At 35.9% G+C, this 26768-nt stretch overlaps 2 protein-coding genes across 4 annotated transcripts; one reads left to right on the plus strand and one right to left on the minus strand.

Moving 5' to 3' along the window:
• Positions 1–795: 795 nt before the first annotated feature.
• On the minus strand, positions 796–22008 carry LOC109106885 (zinc finger MYM-type protein 4-like). 3 transcript variants are annotated; one of them, XM_042741938.1, is made up of 29 exons: positions 21795–22008; positions 18165–18212; positions 17830–18042; positions 17436–17537; positions 17218–17273; positions 16056–16217; positions 15906–15981; positions 14900–15317; positions 14030–14192; positions 13190–13396; positions 12808–12955; positions 12169–12284; positions 11451–11792; positions 11128–11278; positions 10438–10610; positions 10078–10222; positions 9790–9906; positions 9652–9695; positions 8861–9008; positions 8614–8744; positions 8396–8528; positions 8090–8281; positions 6268–6362; positions 3552–3696; positions 3246–3397; positions 2957–3071; positions 1553–1801; positions 1309–1426; positions 796–1049 (listed from the first exon to the last, which is right to left on the minus strand). In XM_042741938.1, exons 2-29 carry the CDS (start codon positions 18178–18180, stop codon positions 839–841), a joined length of 4338 nt encoding a protein of 1445 aa, XP_042597872.1. In that variant the 5' UTR covers positions 18181–18212; positions 21795–22008; the 3' UTR covers positions 796–838. The 3 variants fall into 3 exon arrangements, with proteins under 3 accessions (XP_042597872.1, XP_042597870.1, XP_042597871.1); XM_042741936.1 differs by having other exon boundaries at positions 1309–1432; XM_042741937.1 differs by having other exon boundaries at positions 1309–1432; positions 21791–22008.
• A 1004-nt stretch (positions 22009–23012) lies between these two features.
• LOC109106887 (RNA transcription, translation and transport factor protein) lies at positions 23013–26672 on the plus strand. Its single transcript, XM_019120152.2, has 8 exons — positions 23013–23220; positions 23473–23597; positions 23717–23816; positions 24645–24725; positions 25546–25634; positions 25733–25801; positions 26022–26070; positions 26230–26672. Exons 1-8 carry the CDS (start codon positions 23160–23162, stop codon positions 26382–26384), a joined length of 729 nt encoding a protein of 242 aa, XP_018975697.1. The 5' UTR covers positions 23013–23159; the 3' UTR covers positions 26385–26672.
• Positions 26673–26768: the final 96 nt, after the last annotated feature.

Below are 26768 nucleotides of genomic sequence, written 5' to 3' on the forward strand. Positions count from 1 at the left end.
ACACTTTGACTCCATGAATGCATCACACTTATGAATGTTGCATTAACATCTTTAGAAGTAAGACATCTAATTACAGAAACCAAGCAAGGACTTGACTGTCAGAAAGAGTACTTTCTAAAATATCTGTTTCTTACAGACCTAGTGAAATTAAATTTGTAGCTTTGAGGCCACCTGTACCTGTATATCTGTGGTCTAGAAAAAATTATTTCAGCAGATACGAACATTCAAAATTGTAGTTTTCTTCCATGCATCTTATGCACATGGGAATACGTCTATCTTTACTGTCTACCCTCTCATAGCTGAGTGTTTTTATTTTTTTAGAATCAACAAAAGTTGCTCAAATCACCAATACTCACTTAAACTGAATGATTTCTGGTTGCTTTGTGGCTGCAAATTGTTTTCAGTGTGAATGATCCTTTACATGTCAAAAGAAGCCATTGTGTAGAAAGCAGGTTAAAATCAAGGGCAACCCATGTAAAGAAGTAAACCAGTCATACATCTGAGAATTCATATATATTTTCAATGGTTACCAACAATGACATGATGAATGTTTAAACTTAAAAAGCTTTCACTAAATAATACTAAATACTGAGAAACAATATCTACTATGACTAAAAACCAAACAATTCCCTCCAAATTTCATTTTCTGTAACATTCATGATAGAATAAATGACTTAAGGAATGTCTGTTGAGCTTGTGCACAATTTCAGTTTCATTCATTTTTTTTTTTATTCCATTCCCGCCTGAATAAAAGTAGTATGTAGATGTCATTAAATGTCTCATGATGTTTTTTTGGAGCTCTTTTTTAAAGCAAGATCTCAAAGTTTGTAGGTTTTCATTAAGAGCTTTCCTCATCTGATGAGTCCAGGTCCTTTTGCTGATGTTTAGAGTCCAGGTGAATGTCCCGTATAGCTAGGATACGTGTGAGCATGCTCTCCATCATGGTGCTATCCAGTGGCTGGGCTGAATACCACACAGGGCTGCTGGGGTGGCAGGAGGCCTCGGGCTGCAGGTAGAAAAGATCTGGACGCTGCTTCACAGAGTTTGAGCTGTGGATATACAAGAGAATAAACATTATAAAGTTTTGTTTCTAAAAGCACAAGAAAAAGTGCACTTCTCCTTCAAGCAAGAGCAATTTGAATGAAGCTCATTTTGTGTGGTGCATCATTCAAGCATCTGCATAATTCAAATCATGAAAATGTCATTTTCATTGAAAACATATAAACACAAGGTTGGAATGACATAACGGTAGGTGATTCATGACAACTTGCATTTCTGAGTGAACTAACCCTTTAAAATAACACTCACCATTTCGAGAGATAAAACTCGTAGAGTCTGACAGGACATCGTAAAGGGTTCTCCACATTCTCAGGCATCTCCAAAACCTCCTCTTCCACCGTCTCTTCCTCTCTCCTCCTTTTACCAGCTGGTGCTGATGTACAATTAACACAAATCAAGAAATATGATGAGCACAGATGCACGCTCTTGTGACTAGAAGCTCTGTAAAGATTTAAACACCATGTGGTCATTGCATCTTCAACACAGCCCTCACCTTTTTTGTCCTTTTCCTCTTCCTTGCCAGATAGTCTGAAGCAAAGATAAGCGGTCATGCCATTTTTGGTGGTCTTTGAGCAGTGGGAGACATTGGAGAACGCAAGGCGTCGATGCTCTTCAATCGTTTTGAGGTTGAGCAACTTGGCTCCAAAAAACAGCAGCGTGTTGAGCAGAACAATAGGAGACAGAGCGCCCAGCTGCTTGCATTCCCAAAGGTACTCCTCCTCGACCCGTGAGTGTATATATCCTGAAGAAACAGAAAAACAGACTGAGGGACCAAAAAAAGTTTGGGGTTGGGTAGATTTTTAAACCGTTTTTCAAGGCTGCATTTATTTGATCCAAATTCAGTAAAAAACAGTAATATTGGGAAATATCATTACAATTTAAAACAACTGTTAATATACTTTAAAATGAAATTTATTCCTGTGATGTCAAAGCAGCAATTTCAGCAGCTATTACTTCAGTCTTGTCACATGATGTTTCAGAAATCATTCTAATTTGGTGCTCAAGTACCATTTCTTATCATCAATGTTGAAAACTATTAGTATTTTTTTGGAAACAGTAATACTTTTTTTTTCAGGATTCTGTGATAAATATAAAGAACAGCATTATTTAAAATAGATAAATGTTTTTAGATGATAAATGTCTTTACTGTCACTTTTCATCAATTTAAAAAAGTAGGAAGGGTATGTTTTTAAATGAAGAGTTTTTACATTTTTAACTAGTCAATTTCTGTTAAGTTTCTGGGTTATTAAAAATATACTTAAACCTTACATTTAATTTCGGCCTGTTGCCAAGAAAACATTTTGGATTTAATTTAATTCGATGTAGTAAAACAACTAAACCTGAAATAAAAACAATACAATTACAACATTTTTTACTAAAACTAAAAAATTGAATAAAAATTAAACATTAATAACATCTCAATGACACTAAACTAACACTGGTTCAGTAGTATTAAAAAAGAAAAAAAAAAATTTTTTGAAAGTAAAAATATTCCATGTACTTTGCATGACACCGTGCACGACAATTCAATTACAAAAATGCAATTTAAAATTGTTTTATTAGCAATGCATGATATTTCAAGGTATTAAGCTAATCAGCTTTTCATGTAAACTGTTAAGACTCTCATATGCTAGTGTGCATACAAATAAGTAAAGATGGTGTGTATTAATGCTGAGAATATCTCTGAACAATAATACATAAGCTTTTGGATGATGTGTCCAGAACTGCCATTTAATTTATTAAACTGTTAACATGGGCTCATTAGTTAGTCTAAATTTTGGTTGTTGTTTTTTTTTTTGTTTTTTTTTGAATAGGCAATATATCTGATAATCAATAATGTGTTTTTTTTTTTTTTAGCATGTCACACAAGTGAGGAAATCTTGAAAAGGACATTTACCTCCAGGAGGCAATGAATTTCCCCAGTCCTTCAGCAGTGTGGTGATGTCAGTGATGAACTGACTGTAGAGTGAATCCGTGAAGATATTTTCAAGACGCTCATTTTCAAGCAGGCACTAAAAATTGAGTGAAGACGGAATGTCATTGAAAATGCTTATTAGAACATAGTACAATATAAAAAATATATATATATATATATATATTTTCAGAATAAATACATTTATCTGAAGCAAAGGTAGTAAAGGATCAAGCTGGATTTAGGGGCAGATGGTTTATTTTTAAGGTCAAACCTGCTGAATGCCCAGGCACAGGTAGTAGATGCTATCGGGTTCATAAGGCTCGCCGTTCGGCCTGCGGACCTCCTTGATGAAACGGCACAGACCGTAACCGAGATCCGCAGAAGTGCACTGCAACACATCCTCCTTCATAGTCATGGAGCCTCCTGAATAAAACACAGTGGGAGAAGTTGTTGTTAAGACACATGGTGGGTCACACAAACTGTGACAGTGACCTTTACTAACGACACACGCTGCGTGAGTCATGAAGCAGACGGAGAGGTAGCGACTCCATGTTCTGACCCATATGTGTGAACTTACGGGGCTGCTGCTCCTGCTCGCTCTGTCCTGTTTTCATTCTCACCCAGCTGGCCCAGGCTTTGACTCCGTACGTTTGGTTGAGCTTTGAGCTGGAGGTACTGAGCCAAACACCGCCCGTCGTATCGGTGCCAGATCGCTTACGACCCTGAACGAGACACAAAAACACCATTTTTATCTTTTTGAAAGTGAACTTATTAAGATTAAACCAAATAAAACAAATGGAGTACACAATATCTGAAAATATATGTCGTTTCGTGGCTCTTTGGGATAGTAAAAAGAATAAGTCTTCGTGCTAAAATGACTAAAAATGACTAAAAAGAAAAAAAAAATAGAAATTTTATAAATGTTATTAAAAAGTACAAAATTACTAAAGCTTAAATGAAAATGTAAAAATAAATTCAGTAATTCAAAACATTAACAAATACTATATTATTATATAATACTGAAATAACACTGTAACTATCTTTTTAAAATAGAGGCAGATAAATTACATTGAAAATGTAACATTCTATACTATTATATTATATTCTAACTATTATAGTAATATTATTAATTAATATTGTTTTAGTGTGCATCTTGTTATTAGGATGATTAGGGAGCTTGAAGCTCGTCTACAAAAGCAAGAGAACAAAAACTCAAATCAAATCAATATTTCATGTCTATTTATTTACTTAATTGGTAAGCAGTTATGTAATAATCGGGATAAATGCACAGTGAACCAGTAATTAGTGAAAAATAAACCATTTCAGGTTAATACAATGACCCCTAATCACTGTACATTTCACTTTCTCATTATTCAAGCAAAAATTTTACTGGCATAAATGTGAATGTTACACTGATAATATAAATAATAACAATATAATTATAATGATGATGATGATAATATAAACAAAGGCACTACATTCTCTCTAGAAATAATAAATATCTCAATAAACAAAAATACATAATTGAAGCCAAAGACAGATAATGCCTGTGTAAAATGCCTGACACGAAGTAAAAACATAAACGATAACATTCAATTCTAGTAAAGCAGGCGCAGACACTTCAGACTGTAAAAAACAAAAAACAAAACAAAAAAAAAACATTTTAACAGATGCCGCCACATTCATCTCCTTTTATGGCGACTTTCTTCAACTGCAGCAGCCTCCATGGCAACCACTCCTCCATCATCATCTCCTTCACTTTCAGCTTCTTCTGTCCCCATCTGGCCTGCATTCAGTCTCATTGTATTTGGCTGCGTGGTGTTATGTACAAAGTTCTTGGTATCTTTCAGCGTTCTTTTCTAAGCAGCCTCTGCTTCACACTTTAAACAAGCTAGACCGTCCTATTTGCCAGGTTCCCTCCGGAGGGAAACAAACCTTCCAAATGCCATCTGACACCATCACACTTCTCATTGCACCCTTTTCTTTTCTTTCCCGTCAGGATAAAAATGTTCTTGAAGATTTCTGGTGGCAGTTCTGAGGTCTCTATCGTCACTGACACTTCAAATTTACAACTTTTGAACCACATTTTCCATCAATTTTTTTTTTTTCCAAGAGTCCTCCTAGAGATCATCAAATCTTTGAATTTGGGGATTGGATGTGATGTATCAAATCTTTCACATTTCAATTTTTTCTCTGCTATTTTCTTCGTGTGGTGTACCAAGTCCAATAAATGATAAATTCTTCATAGATTAAGCTAAGCTCACACAGAAATTGGAGCCGGTATTTTAAGCTTTGAAAAAGGAGGAGTTTTATTTCTAGTAAAGCTCTGTAATGAGCGACAGTCTGTAGCGGATGATGTTATTAGAGTTATCCATTTCACAGAAGAAAGAAATCATACAGGTTAAGAATTACATGAAGGAGTAAATGTCATTTCAAACAGAATTGTAATTTTTTGGGTGAACTAACAGTTTAATGAAGACTTTTTTTTCATAGCACATCCAAAACAGGGCTGGATTCATATTTTTCTTTGAGCTTTTCGATTCATTTTTCAGCCAATATGGCATGAACAATACTGCTTATTTCCAGGGATAACAGTGACATTATTTATTAAATTAAATATTTTATTGAATTCATTTAGCCAGATGTACACAGATTCCTCTGACTGATTCCATGTTTATTAAATGGTCCACAATATTTGAATTTTTTTCCCACAAATTAGCCCAATTTTCAACAACAGCAATTCCATTTGTTCATCTCCTTGTGAACTTGAATAGTTTATTGCACCACAACTTCTCCATGTACAACAAAAACTTTATAAAAACAGCGCTGATTTGCCATTGACAAATGGAAAACATCAATACCTATTATCCGTCATGCCTAAATCATTTTTAAAATGACCAGTCAAAATTGTAAACTACCAATATAACACAATGCAAGAAATAATACACATTTTTTTTTTAACCAAGCTTTTGAGAAAGAAACAGTCTCTCGGAAGTCAGTGTGCTCCTAAATATATATTGATCAACTTTTAAACCATACACTTTTAGAACCATCATGATGTAAAAAACAAGACATTTAAGTCTTTTAACCTTTCACTTGGCAGACTTCATAATTGGACAAGAGATTTTGGAAACATTTCATACATCTAAAAGTTGGGAACAACGCACTTCAACAGACTTCACACTTCAACCTTCCAAACTGTGAAAAGACTCTGGCCGATTCTCTGTCGTTCTGTCGCTCGTGACAAATGTCTCCTCAAAAAGCCAGGAATCTGATTCTGTCAGATTACATACCCTTTTTCTGGGAGGGTGGCCGTCTCTGCCCCTCTTACGTCTCTTCAGCGTCAATACCAGTCTGTTCTCTTTAGCTGATCCAGGGTCAGCTGTTGCTGTGAAATGACATAACGCGTGCTATAATTTTGGGAGATTTTACATGTTACAAAAGCACAAAATCTGTTAAAATTGTGTTTTAACACAAAAGATCAAAAATGTGTAATGTCACTGAATCACATATTATTAGCATTCCAGAAATATCACTTGTTTTTTAATTAATTATCATCATAACTCATCAACAATTAAATATTAAGCAGATTTGTTTAAACATGGATAAAAAAGGCCATCAGAACATGCGATAAATCAAATCCTAAGGCCCTTGCACACCGAGTCCGATATTTATCGATATTTATTTATCGTATGCGTTTTCTTGTTCATGTTCGTCATCCTAAAAATTCGTCATGCACAGAAACCTTGCACACCGAGTCTGATGCTTATGAATTAGTTGCGAAAAAATTCACAAAACAATACAAAATGAAGTCTTCAAGCAGTTGAGGGTAATTTTGTTGTCATCTCTCTTCATAAAAAGAGAAAAAAAGAGGAAATATTGGGTCCATCCAATCTTGAGATAGCGTAGAGAGGAAGGTGTGTTCCACCTCCTCATTAAGTGGCTGCAGGATTATCCCGGGCGATTCCAGCTTTACTTTAGGATGTCAGACCTATTGTTATGCGCATTTTGGAATATCGCAAAAAAAAAAAAAAAACGCTGGATGGAAATGCCAAGATGCGCATAAATTCTAAAAATGCACATAAAAACATATGCACACATTTCAGTCAGATAAACGTTTAATCCTTTAAGAAAAAATGCGCATAAACTATGATGGAAACCCATTTACCAAATAAATTTGTCCATGCACATTGAAAATGTCATGTGACTTTGCACTATGCAACGGGATAGCTTGACTAACAGCGCACTGATCTTGTTCACAGCATCTATATGTTGTTATGGTCATTCTGAAATGCCTGAGCAAAGTCTGTCGTCAAAGTATTTCTGTATAATTTATGTTGTTATGGTCATTCTGGACTGCATTTGTGTTTTGTTTGCTCGCTCTGAGGCGCAAGTAATTTATCATATATGAAAAATGTTTTATTCAGTGGCTTCTCCTAGTTTTCCTAGTGATATTTAGTGCCAGTTTACCAAGAAGTGATGATTTTGTTCTCTTTGCTTTATTTGCAAATGTTTTATGCAATACTCCAGTTATGTGCAATAGTTTATTTCGACTCTTTGGATGGAAACATAGCTAGTGGCTGAGTTTGATGCTTTGCTAGCGACACTGGAGCCACATATTAAAAAGATGACCATCAATTTCTATGAACTCGGTGTACAAGGACCTTTACAGTGCTTTGTGCTGCGAGACGAAGTGGATCATCTTCAGACACCATTCTGGATTTTGCTGTTTGCTTGTACGGTGGCTCTGAATTGTCAAAACACCTCTCAAAATGCTTGTTACGGATGCGAAAACCAGAAAATCGAGCACAATCCGAATTTTTTTTTTAAGATGGCCGAAAGTTTCGGAGGCAGTGTGTAAACGTGATTGACAGAACGTGAGGTTATATTTATTTTTTAAAGTGTGAAATTTCGGACTCAGTGTGCAATGACCTTAAATCCATAAAGTGCTGAAAAAAAAAAAAAAGTTGGTATCAAGTTAAGTCAATGTGTTTCAAGAAATATCGACAACAAGCACAAAGATGTTGGCATGTTTAACTAAAGAAAAAAAATAATTGAGATTAACTGCAACTAAATATTTGAATCAAGGAACACATTTCTTGAATCTCAACTTACAGCGAGGAAAATCGTTTTCCAGATCTGGCTGCTCTGATGACAAAGACGTAGTCGGAGCAGCTACAGGCTCCTCTAGCTCCACCGACGGCACCAGTGGCTTCCCGCTGGTTCCAGGATCCTCAGCATCTGCCCAGCTGAAGGGTGTTGACCTGGCCTCTGACTCCAGATCACCACTGTAAGTGCTGCCCTGGTCTGAGCAAGACAATAAGTGCAGAACAATCAAATACTGAAGTGTTTAATGAGTTTATTTGGATAGAAATGTCTGGATAACGAAAAAGGTCCAATAGAAATCCAATGTTTATGTACCGTGTAATGCAGGCTTGTCTTTTCCCTTCTCCACTTCGTCGTCTTCTACTGAGCTCTGAGCAGGCAGGCTACATTTAGTGTCTTTCTGTTCGGCAGCTTCTTGAGATCCAGGGATGACCACGGGAACAGGCACCTGGGTGGTAACAGTACAAAATTATTCAAGATGAGCTTTAAACTACAGCACAGAATCATTTTAGATAATTACAAAGATGACATACCGGTAGAGGTAGGCCCAGTGGAAATGGTGTGTACTGGGTGTAAAGATGCATTGGCACTGGGATGTAGACTGGCACTGGAATGGGCACCGGCACTGGCACCAGCTTCACCGTCTCTCCGTTTTCATCAATCACTGAGGACGGAGAAAGTGTGAATGCAATATTTCATTTAAACATATTTTGTATTGCTTATGATTGTATGGCATAATGACTTCTGGCAGGCGTGAAAGTAAAAGTGAGGAAGGCCAACCTGTTTCATACGAATGTGGAGGTACTGGAGGCTCAGGCTGACACTGGACGCCTTGCTCTTCGGTAATAGGTCTGCACATGAGAGCTTTGTTCTTCAGCATTCTTCGATATGGAACACCAGCCACTGCAGCATCGGTTTGTGTGCTGGCCTATTAGAAAAATAATTACATTTATAGGGCTGAAAATTCACATTTTGGCAAAAAGAAGCACATTATGGAAGATTTTTATGAAACCAAAATTTCAGTAGCCAATGGCAATACCTAAACTTAATCAAAAATGAAAATATCAGTGTAAAAAACCTTTTTCTCCTTAGTTACTTTAACTTTTATTTCAGTAACCTTTGATAAATGCATCTTTACATTCACTACCATTCAAAATTTAATAAAAAATACAGTGATATCATTACAATTCAAAATAACTGTTTTCAATTTTAAAATATACTAAATTGTAAATTACTCCCGTGATGGCAAAGCTGAATTTTCAGCAACCAATACTCCAGTCTTCAGTGTCACATGATCCTTCAGAAATCATTCTATGTGCTGATTTGCTGCTCAAGTAACATTACGAACACTCAAGAGTGTTGAGAAAAGTGCCACATAAATGTAAAAAAAGAATTAAAACAGTTATGCTGCTTAATATTGTTGATATTGATACATTTTGTAACATTAGAAATATCTTTACATTTAAAATTAAATACATCCTTGCTGAAAAGTAAAAAACTAAACTTTTAAACAGTAGCATGTACTTTATACAACCCTTTGTAACTCAAAGTATGTGTGCATCAGTACTTACTTCACCCATGTTTTTTGAGCTGGCATTTGAGGTAGGTAGAGCTCCTGCAAAGAAAATTAATATAATTAAAACATGAAAAGATTTAGCAGTTTGATTCCATTTAAAGACACATCAAAGAAAAACATGACAGCTGAATACCTGTAAGAGCAGTATTTCCAGGTAACGTGGAGGCCAGCGACACCACACCACCAATTACAGGCATGTCTTTCGACAGAGACAATGGAGCTTGGACTGTAGTGGTGTTAGACACAGTACCTCAACCATGAAGCAACAAGAGTGAGTCCTTCTTATAATAAAATCAGTATTGATAATTACATTGCATTGCAGGTCTTTATCAAAATGTTGCATTTCTAAATAAAAGAGTTAAACAATGTCAACTGGTAGCTCTACTATACGGTTTTACATATAGAACTACATGGTGACTACCGTTGCTTGCCGGCTGATGAGGAGTAATGCACTTTGAACAGAACTGCAGCAAACAGGACAGGTTACAGAAGTGTCTTGTTGTTCCATCCCAGACGAGGCTTTCCTTTAGTGAGCCCTGATTCTTACAGCCATGACACTTGGCCATCTGATATAAATTCATGCAGAAATGTAGCAAAAATTAGAAACAGTTAAAAAAGGCTATAAAGAATTCAACAGTGTATATATTGCATACAAAAGCAAACACTGATGATCAGTTCACAATATAATTTAACCCCAACCAAAAAGATGATTTTAAGGCTTTCTTGAAGAAATAAAGAATAGCTACAGCTTAAATCCCCCCTAAAACATGTTATCCCTAACCTCATAAAAGAGCACTGTGTAGAGAGACATGCACTCCTCTGTGCAAAACTCCTCAAGTTTGCCCCCAAAGAAGTTCTGAATGGTTTTGTGGGTCATGTTTTGACAGTAGGCACAAACCCTGCATTGACCTCCATGTCGTTTGGCAAGGTCATGTTTAAAAAGCAGTTTACAGCCTATAAAAGAAGAAAGAATTAATGAAAGACAAGTAAATTAATGTGGAAATGTGAGGCATAAACACCAACCATTATTTAGAAAAGTCCTTGACTTGTTTTTCTTTAAGATTTTACATTATATCTCAAACATGAACTCAATTGTTTACTCTAAGCAAGTAAATGAAAGTGTAGAATGAAAAGAAATGTAATAATACTAATGCGACCTGCATAATAAGCAAAACAATAAAGATCACTTAAAGAACTACAGCACCATGCACATGACACGAAAAAATATATACATGTATATCATGACCACAAAGTAAGAATTCGTTCCCACAACTTGTTAATTCATGATTTACGGATTAATTCCCTCATTTTTGTTCAATTATGGCCACAATTTTCTAATTCTTTCCCACACTGTAGTAAAACGTATTAACCAATCAAGAACCAGTTCTTAATTTGTGGCATGTGTGTGTCATGTGTGGGTGCTCCATAAAGAACCGCTGATATAAGAATCAATTAAAGAGGTTTCACAAACCTTCACAGCAGAAAGGTCTCGGCTGCTTTTCATACGTGATGATGTCTTTGACCACTTTCTCTATTTTGCAGTATTCGCACAAAACTTTCACATTGCTTTCCCTCTTATATGTGTCGCAACATGCTCGAGAACAGAACAACCCTGCATGACCCTAAAAAAAGAGAAAAAGTTGTTTTTGAAGAACTACAAAGAATAATTTCACAAAATAATGAACTGGCCAATATTGTCTGAAGCTTATAGAGGTGCTGTATAAAAAGCAACATCACTTTTGAAATTGCGCTGTTGTTCTGAATATCAATACGACTTGTTTTTGGAAGCCGTACCTTGAACTGGAAAACCTCAGGCTTTGAGCTGAACTGATTCTGGCACTGCTTGCACGTCAGCCGTACTGTGTCAGAGGATGAGGGAGGCTTGTTTGGCCATTGCTGCTGGGTGTCTTGTGAGTTTACCACACCAGGAGCCGGCACGTAAGTCGAAACTGGATTCTGATTGGATGGTGGTACAAAAGGTGGGGGAGGGTTGTGGTTTGGGGCAGGAACACTGGGTGACGGTTGAGTGGGCTGGAGATGGTCGGTGGCGGGTCGAGGTGGTGCAGTGCTCGGTGGCTGAGTTCCATGTGAGTTTCCGTTCATCTGGTTATGAGGTACAGATGCATTTAATTTCTCCTATAGAGGAAAAAAAAAAAGAATGAAAGAAAAATTGCCATCTGATTTACTACGCCCATTATAATTGTGTGGAGGAAAGAGAGCAGATGAAGTGTCACACCCGTAAGCAACCAGGTGTATAGACTACACAAACTATTATAATCTAATAATTCTTTTAAATACAAAGACACAGAAGTGTATATATATATACATATACATATACATATATATATATATATATATATATATATATATATATATATATATATATATATATATTATTTTTTTTATATATATAAATAAATGTAGACAGAAATAATGTCCATCACATCACATTTATAAAAACATTTGTAAAAAAAATTAAATAAATACTGGAGATAAAGACAGAATGAAATACCTGGAATTTGCCCACACAATCTAATGAGCAGAAGTTCCTGATGGAGCCATCAGAAATGGCAAGGTGATACTGAGGAACAGCTACTTTCTTGCAAGTTGTGCATGGGAAAGAAGTGCCTAAAGAGCAGAGCAAGACAGATTAGTACAAGAAAACACATTTTTTGGTGAATCTCTTAAAACCTCAAGATCTGAACCTCAAAATCTCAAGAATGTGTCACACATTGAACACAATGCAATTTCAAATAATTTTATTTTAAAAGTAGTTCATTTAACTTTGAAATAAGTTACGAAATTGTTTTAAATAATATATAGTTTTATTAAAACAAAGTATTTTTAAGATGCTGTATTTTTTTTTTAATAAGTTATAAAATAAATTAGATTTCAAACTTATTTCAAAATTTAAGTCTGGCTTAATTCAAAGTCGTAAAAGGCTTTGTTTTAGTAAAAAAAATTTTTTCATTTACTAAAACAATTTTCATATTACAGTAAAAATATGCTTAATTGTCATCAAAGCAAACATACCAAAAAATATCTATTATTTATTTTTAAATGTGTTTTTTCCTCTTTTGACTTTGGGGTGAAATGTGACCTGGACACACAGAGGGGGATATTTGTCATGGCCTGTTTAGCACACATGTACCTGTCAGACTGGGAGATGCTTGACTTAGGGCCACACATCTTTGAGAGCAGAAGAATTCTGTGACACCCTGTATGTTTGTCCCTTCCATCATTTGTTCAATATTTTTGATATCTTGGCAGTAGGGACAGTGAAGCCTCTTGCCACTTTTCTGCAACACAGTGAGAAAGACAACAGCTTTAAATCCACAAAAATATTTTGTTTTTAAAACATATGTTTGGGCTTTTCACTTTTATTGATTGCTAAGTTATAGCAGAGAGGAAATGGGATCGGGAGACAAGTCAAATTCAAATCTGCATATCCCACAGGACGTAAAAATGGATGAATCAGACCATGAATAACAAACACAGAGAACAGCAAGTTCATTTGTGTAACCGTGGGGTACCTGTTTGTAATTGGCGATGCATTCGGTGCAGCAGAACTTTTTAATACTATCTTCTATCTGAACCAGGTGATAGTTTCCTGAGGCTGTACAGTTGCCACAGTTCTCACAGTAGCTCATGTAGAGGTTTCTGGAGGATCTGAAGCGTGCAAAGCATTCATCGCTGCACAACTTGTGCACGGCACCCAGATGAGTCACTTCATGCTGAATCTGTAAAGCAAAAAAAAAAAAAAAAAACAGTGCATGTCTTAAACACAGCATTTAACCGAATGGATTCCAAGTTGCATTGACATTCTATGACCTTGCAGTGGGATGAAAAGATGTTTACACAAGAACTGTGTGACAGTTTTCAGCATTGTGCGTCATAAGTGTTGCGTTTTTAAGATAGCATGCCACTTTAAAGTCTGAGGACAATTATATATGGCTTATTTTAGCTTCTATGGTTTATTTACACTTCCCTGGTGATATTATTTTTAAAATGAACATACTCAGTACATTTATGATTGTTAATGTGGTAAATTTAAACTTTATCAAATTGTGCAAGAGGCTTATTAGCTTATTAAGATAACTGCACAAAAAAAGTGTTTTCAAGATAATTGCCCCCTCGAGCAGGATTACACCACGTTGAGGGCAGTAATCCACCCATGTCTGTTCTAGCTGTTTGTGAACATGACATCTTGTACTCTTTATTTGGAAAACCAAATGCATTTCATCATACTGTTCTTACAATTTGCATTTATCAAAAACAATTCAACTCATAAGGGAGTAAAAAGTATGCAAAAAGCAAAGCGACAAAATATGTTTCGTCTAAAATTTACATCACGTGTATAATTTAAGCCTTACCTCTTTGACCAACTTACACACGCCACATTGTGTATATAGATCTGGAGGTGCATCTTCATATCTGTCTTTATAAATATTTAGACAAGCTAGGCTGCAGAACTCCTTTAGTGTGTTCATAGAGCCCACTGGGATGGTTATCAAGTCCTTTAGATTGACAATGACCCTTTGAAACAATAAAGATATTAAAAAACAATCACATACCATTTGTAGAATTGTATTAAATTATGCAAATATCTGAACCATTATCAAGGTTATATAACTGATTTACACATTTTTATTTATTCATAATTTTTTCATTCCAAATTTACATTTGCTTTCCTTGGAACATAATAGTAATTGTTTAGATTTTCTCAGCTGTGGTATTCCATACAAAATAACCTCCAAAATAACTATGGGTCAGATTTACTATCAGCTTGCGTCATTGCAAACTCTCTTTTGGCATTAAAAAAACAACTGTCAGGATTTACTCAAAGCACGCAGTGAAAAAGGCTTGGACGCCGTTATAATTGCGGCTGACTTTACTGCATATGCAAGAGTTTTCCTTTCAGATGCAAAATTAATTTGGAGGAGAGCATTTACATAAATCATGCAATGTAATTTACTAAAGACTGCAAGAGTCAGTTTACTGGTATGCCATTGTTTAATGTCCTGATTTTGGTAGTTCATGTTGGTCATGAAAATGAGCTGGCTGTTTATTAATTTGCACATTCTTAGAAGGTTCCCATGAGGGTGTATAAATAACTAATAACAATATAGGGGTAAACTATTCCTTTAACACATTTTTTTCAGTTATCTATACAATTAATAAAGTGGCATAAGATGGATTTATTATAAAGTAAAAATCAAAGTATAATAATAATCAGAACTCACTTAAGGCAGAGGTTGCAGGTCTTCTTAGGGGCAATGATGGGGGTAAACTGAACTGAGGGTAAACTGAAACTAGTTAGACACACGGTGGAGCAAAACAGCTGGTTGGACCCTTTTCGCTGGAATGCTGTTTGACCCTTCTGGAGGACTTTAGAACAGCCCGAGCAGCAGATCCTCACTGTGGGTGGAGGAGCATGGACCTGGGGTGGCTGGGCAGGAGGCTGTAGGTGTGTTTGTGGCATCATCGGCAGCTGCATTCGAGGGTGGGTCTGGATTTGAGAATGCATCTGGGTCCTGGGCTGCAGCCGGAGCTGAAGCTGAGTTTGGGATTGGGCTGGAAGAAGTAAAGTGGTTCCTCTGAGTGAGGCAGTGTTCTGGGACATCACTGAGAACGACGGTGCATGGGAGGGTGCCATAGATGCTGTGTGAAATAACAAAAGTTAAGTCTGATTCATTTCTGTGAATCAGTACAAAGGGTCAGTTTCAGAAAACTGATTCAAAACTAATTTTTATGACCTGAAATGTTTTAGAAAAAATATGCACACTTTTTTTTTTTAAGATTAGAGTTTTTTTTTTTTTTTTTTTTTTTTTTTAATAAGAGTATTAAAAACAGTAATATTGTGAAATACTGTTAACAGTTTTAACTGTATGCTATATTTAATGTAATAATGTAACAGCATTTATTTGTAATAGAAATCAAATTTTGTAACATTATGAATACCTTCACTGTCACATTTGATCAATTTAATACATCCTTGCTGAATAAAAGTATAATTTTTATTTTCATTTTAACAGTACAGGTATATATTATTGATTATTACGTGACTTGATTTGTTTTAGAACTTTTTACTTGTTTCTTGAAAGTTGTGTCATTTTATCGACCATCATCAAAAAGCTGAAAACGACTGCCACATCACCCAGACCTCATGTCACACAGTTATTACAGAGGGTAACAGTAAAGCTGATGATAAACAGTGATGTGACGAAAGCGAAATCTTTATGCACTCACCAGAAACTGCATCACTGCTGTTTCCACTGACAGAGAAAACAGAGCTAATCCTCAGTTCATCTGATGCAGAGGAGGCCTGAAATGATTCAAAAGACATTACATATGTAATAATAAACAGATTGAACAACACAGAACAAAACCAAATCTTACCTCATTCTCATTATTTTCAGAACTGTCAAGCTCCTGTTTAATACGGCTCATGTCGGACGGCATTAATGCTTTATCATATTCTTCATCAATAGGCTCATCCTTAATTTGTATTACAGGTGAGTAACTTGTTTCTCTGTCTGTGTTTTCAGAAGCAGGCTCCGGCTGCAAAAAACACTATTATTAAACATCACAGTCCTATTTAACACTGGAACAACAACACTATCAAGCAGCCAAAATTGTGAAATAGGACTAAAACAATCCTTCTCCTTCATACACTCAGCGGCCGCCTGTACATTTGCTTGTTAATACAAATGTCCTTCATCACCCTGCTGTGCAGAATTCAAAGGAATAGTTGAAAAATTTAAAATTTGCTTGAAATTTACTCATCTCTTTGGCCATCCAAGATTATGGTTTAGAATAACATCATTCACTCACCAATGGATCCTCTGCAGTGAACGGGTGCTGTCAGAATGAGAGTCCAAGCAGCTGATAAAAACATCACAATAATAAACACGACTCCAGTCCATCAATCAATGTGTTTTAAAGCTAAATCCTGATTGATCATTCGTGAAGGCGTTTTAACTTTTAAAAACCAACATATTTGTTTAGAACTGTTTAAACGTGTAAATGATGCTTGATCTGTGAATATTTCTCTCCTGATTCAGAAGAGATTACTTTTTCACTGGAAAAAGTGATATTATGGACTCATTTTTTTTTAGCCGGAAACAATGGGTTGAAATGAAAAACGTCTTACTGATATATACGTTTCTTACATACATGCAGCTTTCCACTTCACAAGACAATAATTTATGGTACCGAAGTTGTGTGGATTACTTGTTGATTATTTTGATGTTTTTATCAGCTGTTTGGACTCTCATTTTGACGGCACCCATTCACTGCAGAGGATCCATTGGTGAGCAAGTGATGTAATGCTACATTTCTCCAAATCTGTTCCTAAGAAGAAACAAACTCATCTACATCTTGGATGGCATGATGGTGTATACATTTTGAGCAGATTTTCATTTTTTTGGGAGAACTATTCCTTTAAAATGTTATGGGAGCAAAAGTGAATCAATATTTTAGAACTAATGAAGTGGCCACTGAGTGCACATTTCTATTAACACCTTGTCACAGTTTTTTTTTTTTTTTCACCTATACTTACAATAGCATCACTTCGCGATGACACAATCCTAAGTTCAGACTGTACGTCTTGGATATCTGAGATGGGAGGACAAAAGTAACATTCTGAAATTCTCTTAACATGGCATCCAGCTCATCATAAAACCAGTGAACTTATAATTATAGTAAAATATTTGGGGGAAATAAATCAGCAGAATTACGGAAATAAATTGTATTTAGAATAATTTCATGTTGTTTTACCTATAATAGTGTCTGATGAAGGGGTCACGGGGGTGCCTTCAGAAATCTTTGCTCTCTCCTCCTCCATCTCCACAGATCCATTGATAGAGGAGCTGCTCTCTTCTGTAGTCAAAATTTCTTTGTATTTATATGCACAGCTGAACTTGTCACAAAAACATCTGTCTAATTCACAACACATGTATATGCACGTAAATGTGGTTTGTTAAAAAATTGTTCTTAACCCCATTTTAAGGTTAATAAATTTGGACTATTTTATGCAGACCCAATATGTTTGGTTTCAGCTGTTTTTTGCACCAATTTGTGTTTACACACACTTAATCAATCAGACCCAATATCACTGCAGAAACCTTTTAGCCTTCGACCGTTTGCTTAGTAAATTCATTTTCAAACTCACCTGCATCTGCACCACTAGCTGGCAATCCATCTTGACCTTCATTTTTATCATCGCAAATCTTTTCCATCTGTTCCAAAGCCTTCTGAGCAAAACTACTGTCTATTTCCCAATCATCTTCATCTGTTCCAAAGACTGGAAGTCCATCGAGCTCATCATCCACTGGCTGACCACTGCTGCTCTCACCCTGATCAGCAGATGTTTTGACTCCAAGCTCTAAAGGATATAGAAAAAACAAAGATGGTTTAATACACCGACATGTGAGATGAAACTATAGACTAATAGAAACACCAAATGGAGTTCTAAGTGGAGTAAAATTTAGGTATTTGGTTTCTTACGTGATGACTGGTCCATCTGGCCAGATCCGTTAACGGAGTACTGACTTTCTAGAATTCAAATTGGGAGGAGTGAAATCTTTAGTTTTGGTATCAACATACTGGAAAAAGCAAATGAAATTTAAAGAACAACTGGGCAGTTGATACAGAACACAAACTTCTTTCATTGTAACATTCTCATATAGAAAAATGCAGACTTTAATTCCCTTACAAGCCATATTTATTTATAAAACATTTCATACAGAACAGTAACTCAAGGTATGCTACATTCACAAAAAGAGTATCAACACATTCAGTTGTCAAGACAACTGAAATAAAATAATATAAACAAGATTATATGTAAAACATTTAAATGCAAACTGAAACTGGCTGTTTTATACACATAATTGTGAAATGTACAAGTTACATTTATTTTAAACTTCAATTTATGTCAAATACAGAGCAAAACAAAATTAGAGTTGGCAACAAACATGGAATGAGTGAAAATTATGTTTGCAAGTGTGGGTGAGCAATAGAGAGATCCTCTGGCCAGTGGCCACCTGTTCAGAACACGCAGGCCTTAAAACTCAAAGAGATTGTAAATATGTAATTCACATACATGTAAATGATCTTCATAAAATACATGCTTTTCTTTCTCCAACTTCTTTCTTTTTGTACAATGTCCTCTGGGTAAGAAATTACAGCTCCACTTTTTCATCTTCTACTTTGTTTTTTTGGTGTTCAAGAAACATTTCTCATTATTATTATTATTATTATTATTATTATTATTATGTTGAAATCAGTTGTGCTGCTTTTCTATGTTTGTGGAAACCTTGACCGATTTATTTATTATCATTTTTATTTATTTTTTATGAACAAAGTTAAAAAGAAAGTTCTTTGCTTTGCCCACTGCTTTGGGTGTGTGTTCACGGTGTGTGTGTATTTGTACACTACTCACTACTGTGTGTGTGTGTGTGTGTGTGTGTACTTGGATGGGTGAAATGCAGAGCACAGATTCTGAGTATGAGACACTAAACTTGGCCACACGTCATGTCCTTTCCTTTATTACATAAGATGACCTATGATATTTTAATAAGTTAATTTCAAGTGTCTAGGCCCTATGAACAGACTCTAAATGTATCATCACCATCTTTTTCATCTCTTTCTCAGAATTTCCTCCCTCGGTTGAGCTGTGTTGACTTTCTCTCTGTATCTCTTTATTCTTAGTCTACTGCTCAGCTGACTGGAAAACAGCTTTTTTTTTTAACAGAAATGTATAATGGTATATATTTAGTATATGATAACTGACATACTGACAGCATTTCAGAAGGTTGTTTCACCTCCAAAAGTAGCTCTAACAGCTGTTTGTCTATTGGGTAACATTATAACATAAGAGTACAACAAGGGTTCGAACTCTGGTTAGCCAAAGCAAAAATGCACTTATATATAGACATTAATTTTACCCATGTGGAAATAGTTTTTTAACAATAACTTATAAATCTTTAAGAACAAACAGACCTATCGTGAGCTACGAGGTTATTAATCAATGGTATATTCTTTTGTTGAACCCATCAGCCAGCATTATTTCAACATATTATTTTAAAAAATCATGTTTAACAGTGCAAATCCTGGTAAGAAACTACATTACCCATGATTCTGCAAAGAAATCTCCCCCAGTCAGAGAATCAAAACAAGCTATTTGCATCAACTGAATCACTGTGAATGATGTGACAGAGCTCTCAAACTACTGTCATAACATGCTAAATAAAGTTTATCTATATAACTTATACATATTTCTACATTGCTTTTATTCTGATCGTCATTTGCAATGCTTCATGGGATTGCAGTTCTGTCCCTCACTAAAACTGTTAAGTACAGAGTCTTATAACTTTGGTATTTTGTCTGATTTTCAAATACTCTTTTGCTTCAAACCAAAGTTTGTAATGTTGTGATTCACCAAGTTAGTTTAGTTCACGGCTTATTACTCTTTAACGAAGACTTTTAAAAATGCCAACGAGAAAAAACACTTCCGAAACCAAGCACTCTCAAAAAGTGGGCCGGACACATTCTTTTATTTTTCAATAATCTATTACACTTGGACGTATGTCACAATATGAAAGAAAATCTGTCGCTACTAGGCTATCATTTCAGCTGGACTTTTTGAATAAATATTTTATCACGTACGATAGAAACATCATTATACGATGGACATTACATGTCAATAATATTGACAGTTTAGTAGTTAAATACAGTCCAAGGTATAGAGCCTAAATGATACAGCATTTGCTTTTTAGGATCGCTATAATTTTCACACAATTTTATCAAGCCAGTGTAAAAAGAGGAGCCTGATAACAGATCATTTGACATACAGTCATGTGAAAAGGTTAGGCCACCCTACTGCATTGGTTCCATGGTTTTCTTTATCAGTACATAATAAAATACAATTATCTGGTCCTTGGCAGGTCATAAAATTTGAGAGAATTTGTGTGTACTAACTTTGTCACACATGGCGTTTCCATTTTGACTTTATTTTTGTTAAATAAATAATGACACAGTGCGATATGTCATGTGTTGTTGTTCATCCGAGGTTTTATTTTCCAAATTTTAAGATCTGCCAAGGACCAGATATGTTTTTTATTATGTTCCGATACAGAAAACCATGGAATTCAATAGGGTGTCCTAATTTTTTCACATGACTGTACCTGACTAGCACGTGGCACATGGCTTCTTCAACAGAGCATCATAGTCAAGCCACTTCTCTGGGCAGGGGTGCTCTTTTGTTGGTTTTCTATCCACAAAGTGAAAAGAACATACAAAATGGATTTTTTGGTGGTTTTTCAGGTTTAAAGCCTTCAACCAGAGTCTGAGAGCTTCGTGAGGTGAGCTTCTGAGAGGTGTATGCAGGTTGAGGTCGCTGTTCAAAACATTCCTGCTGTAAAAACTCCCACCCTTTCTTCCAATTATTATGGCACCCTTTAACTGAATACACAATACTTATTGCTGAAATGAATAGACTCCCAACTAAACAGCTTCCGGAAGTTCACACACAATCGGAAGTGCTCCGCTTACACCCAGGTAAGCACCAGGTAAGAGTCAAGAGAGTGTGACGTAAACATTCTTCAGTGACAGGGGCGGGGCTAACGCAACGAATTACGTGTTTCCGGTTCCCTGGTTGAGAGCATGCGTGACGTCACAAAGAACCGAGCGTGCAGGTCTGCAGCTAGAACACATACACACCTCAAAATAAACTTAAATTCACCTAATCGGTATATATGACCATTTATTTCATTATAAGTGTCACCACATTGCCATGAAAACCAGTCCATACGTGCACGCGCTGTGCTAGTTTACTGCGTGAATCTGCTTTGAGAGATGCCTGCTGCAGACTCCCTGCACGCACTGCATTATTCCGCCATGTTAATAATGCAACCCAGTATCTTTTTGTTGTTAAAGCGATCTCGTGCGCTCATGAGCGCGTAATAATAGTTTTATCATAAGATTTCAGGATGAAACTAATGATCATCAGCATCGTACTCACAGACCCGCGCTATGCCTTCTCGAGCGTGCTAGCAGGCTACATATGAGAGGGAACAGAGAGGAAATGATGCTTTACGTTGAGAGAGAGTTGTGTGAGAGTTGTAAATACATACTTACGAAGAGATAAATATCAGCTGTCAAACGGGGAGTTTCATGCGTTCTCTTGATGTTTTAAACGGTTTTCGATCTTCACCGATGTATTGGACGTACAAAGCCTTTCGCCAAAAGCAACAACGCGAATCGAGCTCCTGCTGCTTCCCGACAAGCGCGATATGTTCTGCTGCACCCAGGTGTCCAGGAGGGAGAATGCAGGGCCATAAACACATCAACTGTTCAAAATACAAAACACATGGGGAATTATTCAAGTGCAATTGTTATTTAAATAGCACTTTTTTTTTTTTTAAATTACATAATTATAAATTATAATAAATTATTTTTTTGTATAAAGTTTTGTTATAAAGCTGCCACGCATAAAGCAATATATAGCAACCATTTGCATCAGGAAAATAAACAGTTATTTTACGATCGTGACCACTGTGGAAAGGAAAGGCAATGTGGGAAGATAAACTGGGAAAAAGGTGCATGAAAAAAAATCTATAAATATAAGAAATAAACAATTTAAATGTTTATTTAAATACCGAGTGTTTTGCCGTTTTTCAAACTCAACATAATATTATATAAAAATATTGATATATTTTTCCAGTGCATAGAAGTATCTCTATAATACCAGGGTGAAAGGTGTGATACTGTTTTGTGTGTTATTTAGCAACTATTAATTTATAAAATCTATGTATGCAGGAACACGTTCTCATTCAATACCAGAAGAAAGATTTATCGTTCAATATAAGAGCAAATATAATGCCGTTTTCCATCCATTTATGGAAAAAAAAAGTTGCAGAATAGAACCACGCTTGTTAAGTCTGAATCTCAGTTCAAGTGTATTTTACTAATATCACAATTACATTTTAGGAAAAAATGTGTCCTCATATTAAATAATAATAATAAGAGAAAGAAGAAGAATAAAAAAGGAAGAAGGTGATAAGCGATTAAATAGTAATTTTTTACCAAATATCAAAGCCCTAAAATGGTGATCAGTTAGAACGGGTTTGATGAGGAAAATATGATAGCGGAAAAAATGTCCCATGTGTCATTTTAGCGTTCAGAAGGGTGCTCGCGAGCGCTCCCTTCGCGGCCGTTATGCGTTCTAGATCCGCACCGGGGCGAGCTCCGCAGCAGAATTCTACCCGACGGTCAAAATGGCATTACGTCACGAAAGTGCGGACTCTGAGGAAGACCGCGAGGGTTTAGTGTGCCATTTGGGACAGGGCCAGTCACAAACACGGACCTTTATTTTGAAAACCCGAACATAGAATATTCTACTTCCGGTATCCCCTTGCCATTTGAAGGCTGTAGCAGGCTGTGGCTTTCCAAGCAAAATCATACATCTGTTAGTTCTTTAAATAGGTTTTGCAGCTGAAAGGGATGTTTCGTAGAAAGCTTACAGCTTTGGAATATCACAACCCAACTGGATTTGACTGTAAAGGTAGGAATGTGAATGACGTGTTGCCACCTCATGCTCCTAATATTGATAACGTGCATTCACGATATTAATGAGTAACGTTAAGCATCTCACTAAATTAGGTTTGAACTGACAGTCTGAAATAGTCTGTATCATCGGGCATTTAGTCTGTTATAATGCTATAGTGCTGTGTTGCTATCAAGTGATGGAAATAAGGGCTTAACTCGTATGTAAAATGTATGATTCAATATCGTATGCGCTCTTTACTGTACCCAGATGAAACTGAATTCAGAAATGTCATAGTTTGGCTGGAAGATCAAAAAATCAGACACTACAAAATTGAAGACCGAGGAAATCTCAGGAATATTCCCAGCTCGGACTGGCCTAAATATTTTGAAAAGGTGAGCCAGATTTATCTTCATATGTATATGTCTGATGTCTATTTGTATGCCTAAAAAATAAATACCCTCAAGTTTATCATGTCCTTTGTCATAATATATAAATACATGTATGTTTGCAGTACCTTCAGGATGTGAACTGTCCATTCAGCGCTCAGCAAAGACAGGAGACTGTTGACTGGCTGCTGGGTCTTGCTGTTCGTTTTGAGTATGGAGACAATGGTATGAGTATTATTATTTATTTGAGAGTATAACCAGTGGTTATACAACACTATAGTTCTTCTTATAGCAAGCTGGCTCATATGCACTATACATTAGCTCAAAAGTGATTTCTGTATCCAATAAAGACTAATCTTTTGAACTCCCTATTCATCAAAACTTCTTAAAAATACCAAACCACTGTTTTTATCGTTGATGGTAATAAGAAATGTTTCTCGTTCACCAAATCAGAATGGCATTAGTCGTTAAATGAAAATGAAACTTTTTCATCACAGAAATAAAATACATTGTAAAATATATTCAAATAGAAAAACATTAATTAATTCAGTTTTTAGAGTCTCGGGTGAGCATAAGAACTTATTTCAAAAGCATTCAAAAATTCTTACTAAACCTAAACTTTTGAACGGTAGTGTAATGATAAGAAAATTAAATGAACACTTACACACTATTTGCTCTTAAAAAAAAAAAAAATTCACTTCTGTTACTTATCCAATGGCCAGTTATTGGGCACCTTATTAACCTGGTTGATGCATTGATCAATCACTAATTATAACATGCCTGTTCTGTCCTTTTATGGCTGAGACCTTTCTTTGTAAGCGATCTAGCAATTATGTTCAATCCCATAACACTAGATGGCAGTATTTGCAAAGTTTGCAGCATCATGTAACTCTTGCAGCTGTCCCACACATTTGATTGCACAATCTTGATCCCATTTATCCTCAGAAATGCTTAGTGCAGGATGTTTTTAGATTCCCTACCAAATAATTTTAACAACTTGAGACCCCTTGTTTTGCATTGCACTGACCGCTTATGCTATTCTTCCTCCCACAGTGGAGAAATATCGAAACTGCAAACCTGTAACAGAGGCCAGTGATGTTCAAAAGTCTGCAGACCCGTTAATTAATCTGGACAGTGAGTATGCCCTCCCCCGACCATCTTTCCAGTCTCCAGTCCTGTTGTTATAAGACGGAGGAGGCTGATTAAAGTGGCTTTCCAAGCATGTCTGAATGAACTGATTACACACCCACCTCTCTCAGCGACCCACAATGAGTGGGCTGAACCGAGCCAGTGACCCACAGCTGGAAGAACGCTCCAGATGTCAACCGAATGATGACACACAGGGAGGACAGGGTTCACTGAACAGAAAATATTGGGCTCGGCTGCTGTTGATGTTTTTCTTTATTACAGTCTTGGTCTAAGTAGTTGGTTTCTATGGAATCACATTTCCGCCATGGATAAAAAAAAATTAATAAGTAATAGCGACTATTAATTTCATAATTCAGACTTTCAGTACTTGCAATTCTATTCCTAGTTTACATCTAATAATTCTGAGTTTATATCTCACAGTTCTCTTTTTTTTTCAGATTCTGAGTTTGCATTTTGCAATTAACGGAATAAAAATTAAATAAGATATTTGCAACTTTATCTCACAATTCTGACTTTTTTCTTGCAGCTGTGAGTTTATATCTCTGCCCACGAATTGTAGTTTTCTCAGAATAGTGAGGAAAAAACTAAAAAGTTTGAGAGATAAAAATGTAAAATTTCAAGAAAAAGGGTCTTTAATTCTTTTTTTAAAGCCTTTTAAAAAATTTTATTGTTGCCACAGGCTTTCATAGGTTTTCTTTTTGTTGTCAGCAATTAAAGCAGTTCATTGGTTGGTTCGACAACAGTTTTGCATTAGAAAAAATGTTTCAAATTATGTGTTGGACTGAAATGTGATTTCTCTCTTTAGGTAACAATCCAGATTTTAAGGCTGGTGTCTTGGGACTTGCTAATCTACTCAAAATCCAGCGACATGATGACTATTTGGTAATGCTTAAAGTAAGTATGGTTCAGTGTGCCAATAGTATGAGAAATAAATCTAAATCCAGTGCATTTAAATGAAAGGTTTTTTTATGTTTTTTTTTTTGTCATTACAGGCCATTAGAATCCTGATACAGGACCGTCTGACCCCTGATGCTATTGCAAAGGCCAGTCAAGCAAAAGAGGTTAGGTATTTAATAAATAAAAAACATAATATTGTGAAATATTATTACAAATTCAAATAAATGTTTTGTAATTTATTTTAAAATGTAATTATTTCTGTAATGGCCAAGTTGAATTTTCAGTCTTCAGTGTCACAGGATCTTTCAGAAACCTTTCAGATATGCTTATTTGGTGATCAGTTATTAACTCAATTATAAATCAAACTTATTTGTTCTTTCATAGGGTTTACCAGTCGCTCTTGACAAGCATATTTTAGGATTTGATACCGGAGGTAGGTTTGTATTTGCAAACTGTTTTGGAGTTTTCCATAGTTGCCTACTGTTTTTCCATGTTTCTCAATTAGTGCATCATTATCATGTTCATATTCTGCATTCAAGTTCATAAATTGAAAAAAGGATTGTAAGCACAAAGAATTTGTTTGCCTATTCAGACGCAACTCTGAACGAAGCAGCCAGGGTTCTTCGCTTGCTTCACATCGAGGAGCTCAGAGAGTTACAAACCAAGATCAACGAGGCCATCGTAGCAGTTCAGGCCATCATCGCCGACCCCAAGACAGATCACCGCCTCGGAAAGGTGGGCAGATAAAAACATCTGCCTGGACCTTGCTGCAGACATGCTCTGTGAAGTATGCTTGTTTTCATTAGCCACACCACAGGTATTTTGTTTAAATTTGAGACATTTTTGTGGGAATGCCAAACTGGACAGTTTTTTTTCTTCATCATTCATTTGCTTTGCCCTGTAAATAAATAAAAAATAATAATAAGTGCAGATTTATTACAAAATGTAATTTCATTGTAGCCTTATGTGGAGACACTAACCAAATCTGCACTGGACTATATGTTTTTGTTGCTTAATAAACTTTAATGCAACGCAGAAAAGTTTTATGGCTGGGTTTGTTTTACCCTGGAGCAAGAAATTCAACCTGTTCTGCTTTATACCTCCAACTGTGCATACTGTAAATGTAAGAAA

This window comes from Cyprinus carpio, chromosome B17 (assembly GCF_018340385.1).
Source record: "Cyprinus carpio isolate SPL01 chromosome B17, ASM1834038v1, whole genome shotgun sequence".
Lineage (NCBI taxonomy): Eukaryota > Metazoa > Chordata > Actinopteri > Cypriniformes > Cyprinidae > Cyprinus > Cyprinus carpio.

Coding starts and splice junctions, on each gene's coding strand:
- LOC109106885 (XM_042741936.1), bottom strand. Junction 15,982..16,055: donor CTGAAAATAATGAGAATGAG/GTAAGATTTGGT, acceptor GAATCATTTCAG/GCCTCCTCTGCATCAGATGA. Junction 9,009..9,651: donor GCTCAAAAAACATGGGTGAA/GTAAGTACTGAT, acceptor TTTTTCTAATAG/GCCAGCACACAAACCGATGC.
- LOC109106887 (XM_019120152.2), top strand. CDS start 23,160: ATGTTTCGTAGAAAGCTTACAGCTTTGGAATATCACAACCCAACTGGA. Junction 23,817..24,644: donor TTTTGAGTATGGAGACAATG/GTATGAGTATTA, acceptor TTCCTCCCACAG/TGGAGAAATATCGAAACTGC. Junction 25,802..26,021: donor AGGCCAGTCAAGCAAAAGAG/GTTAGGTATTTA, acceptor GTTCTTTCATAG/GGTTTACCAGTCGCTCTTGA.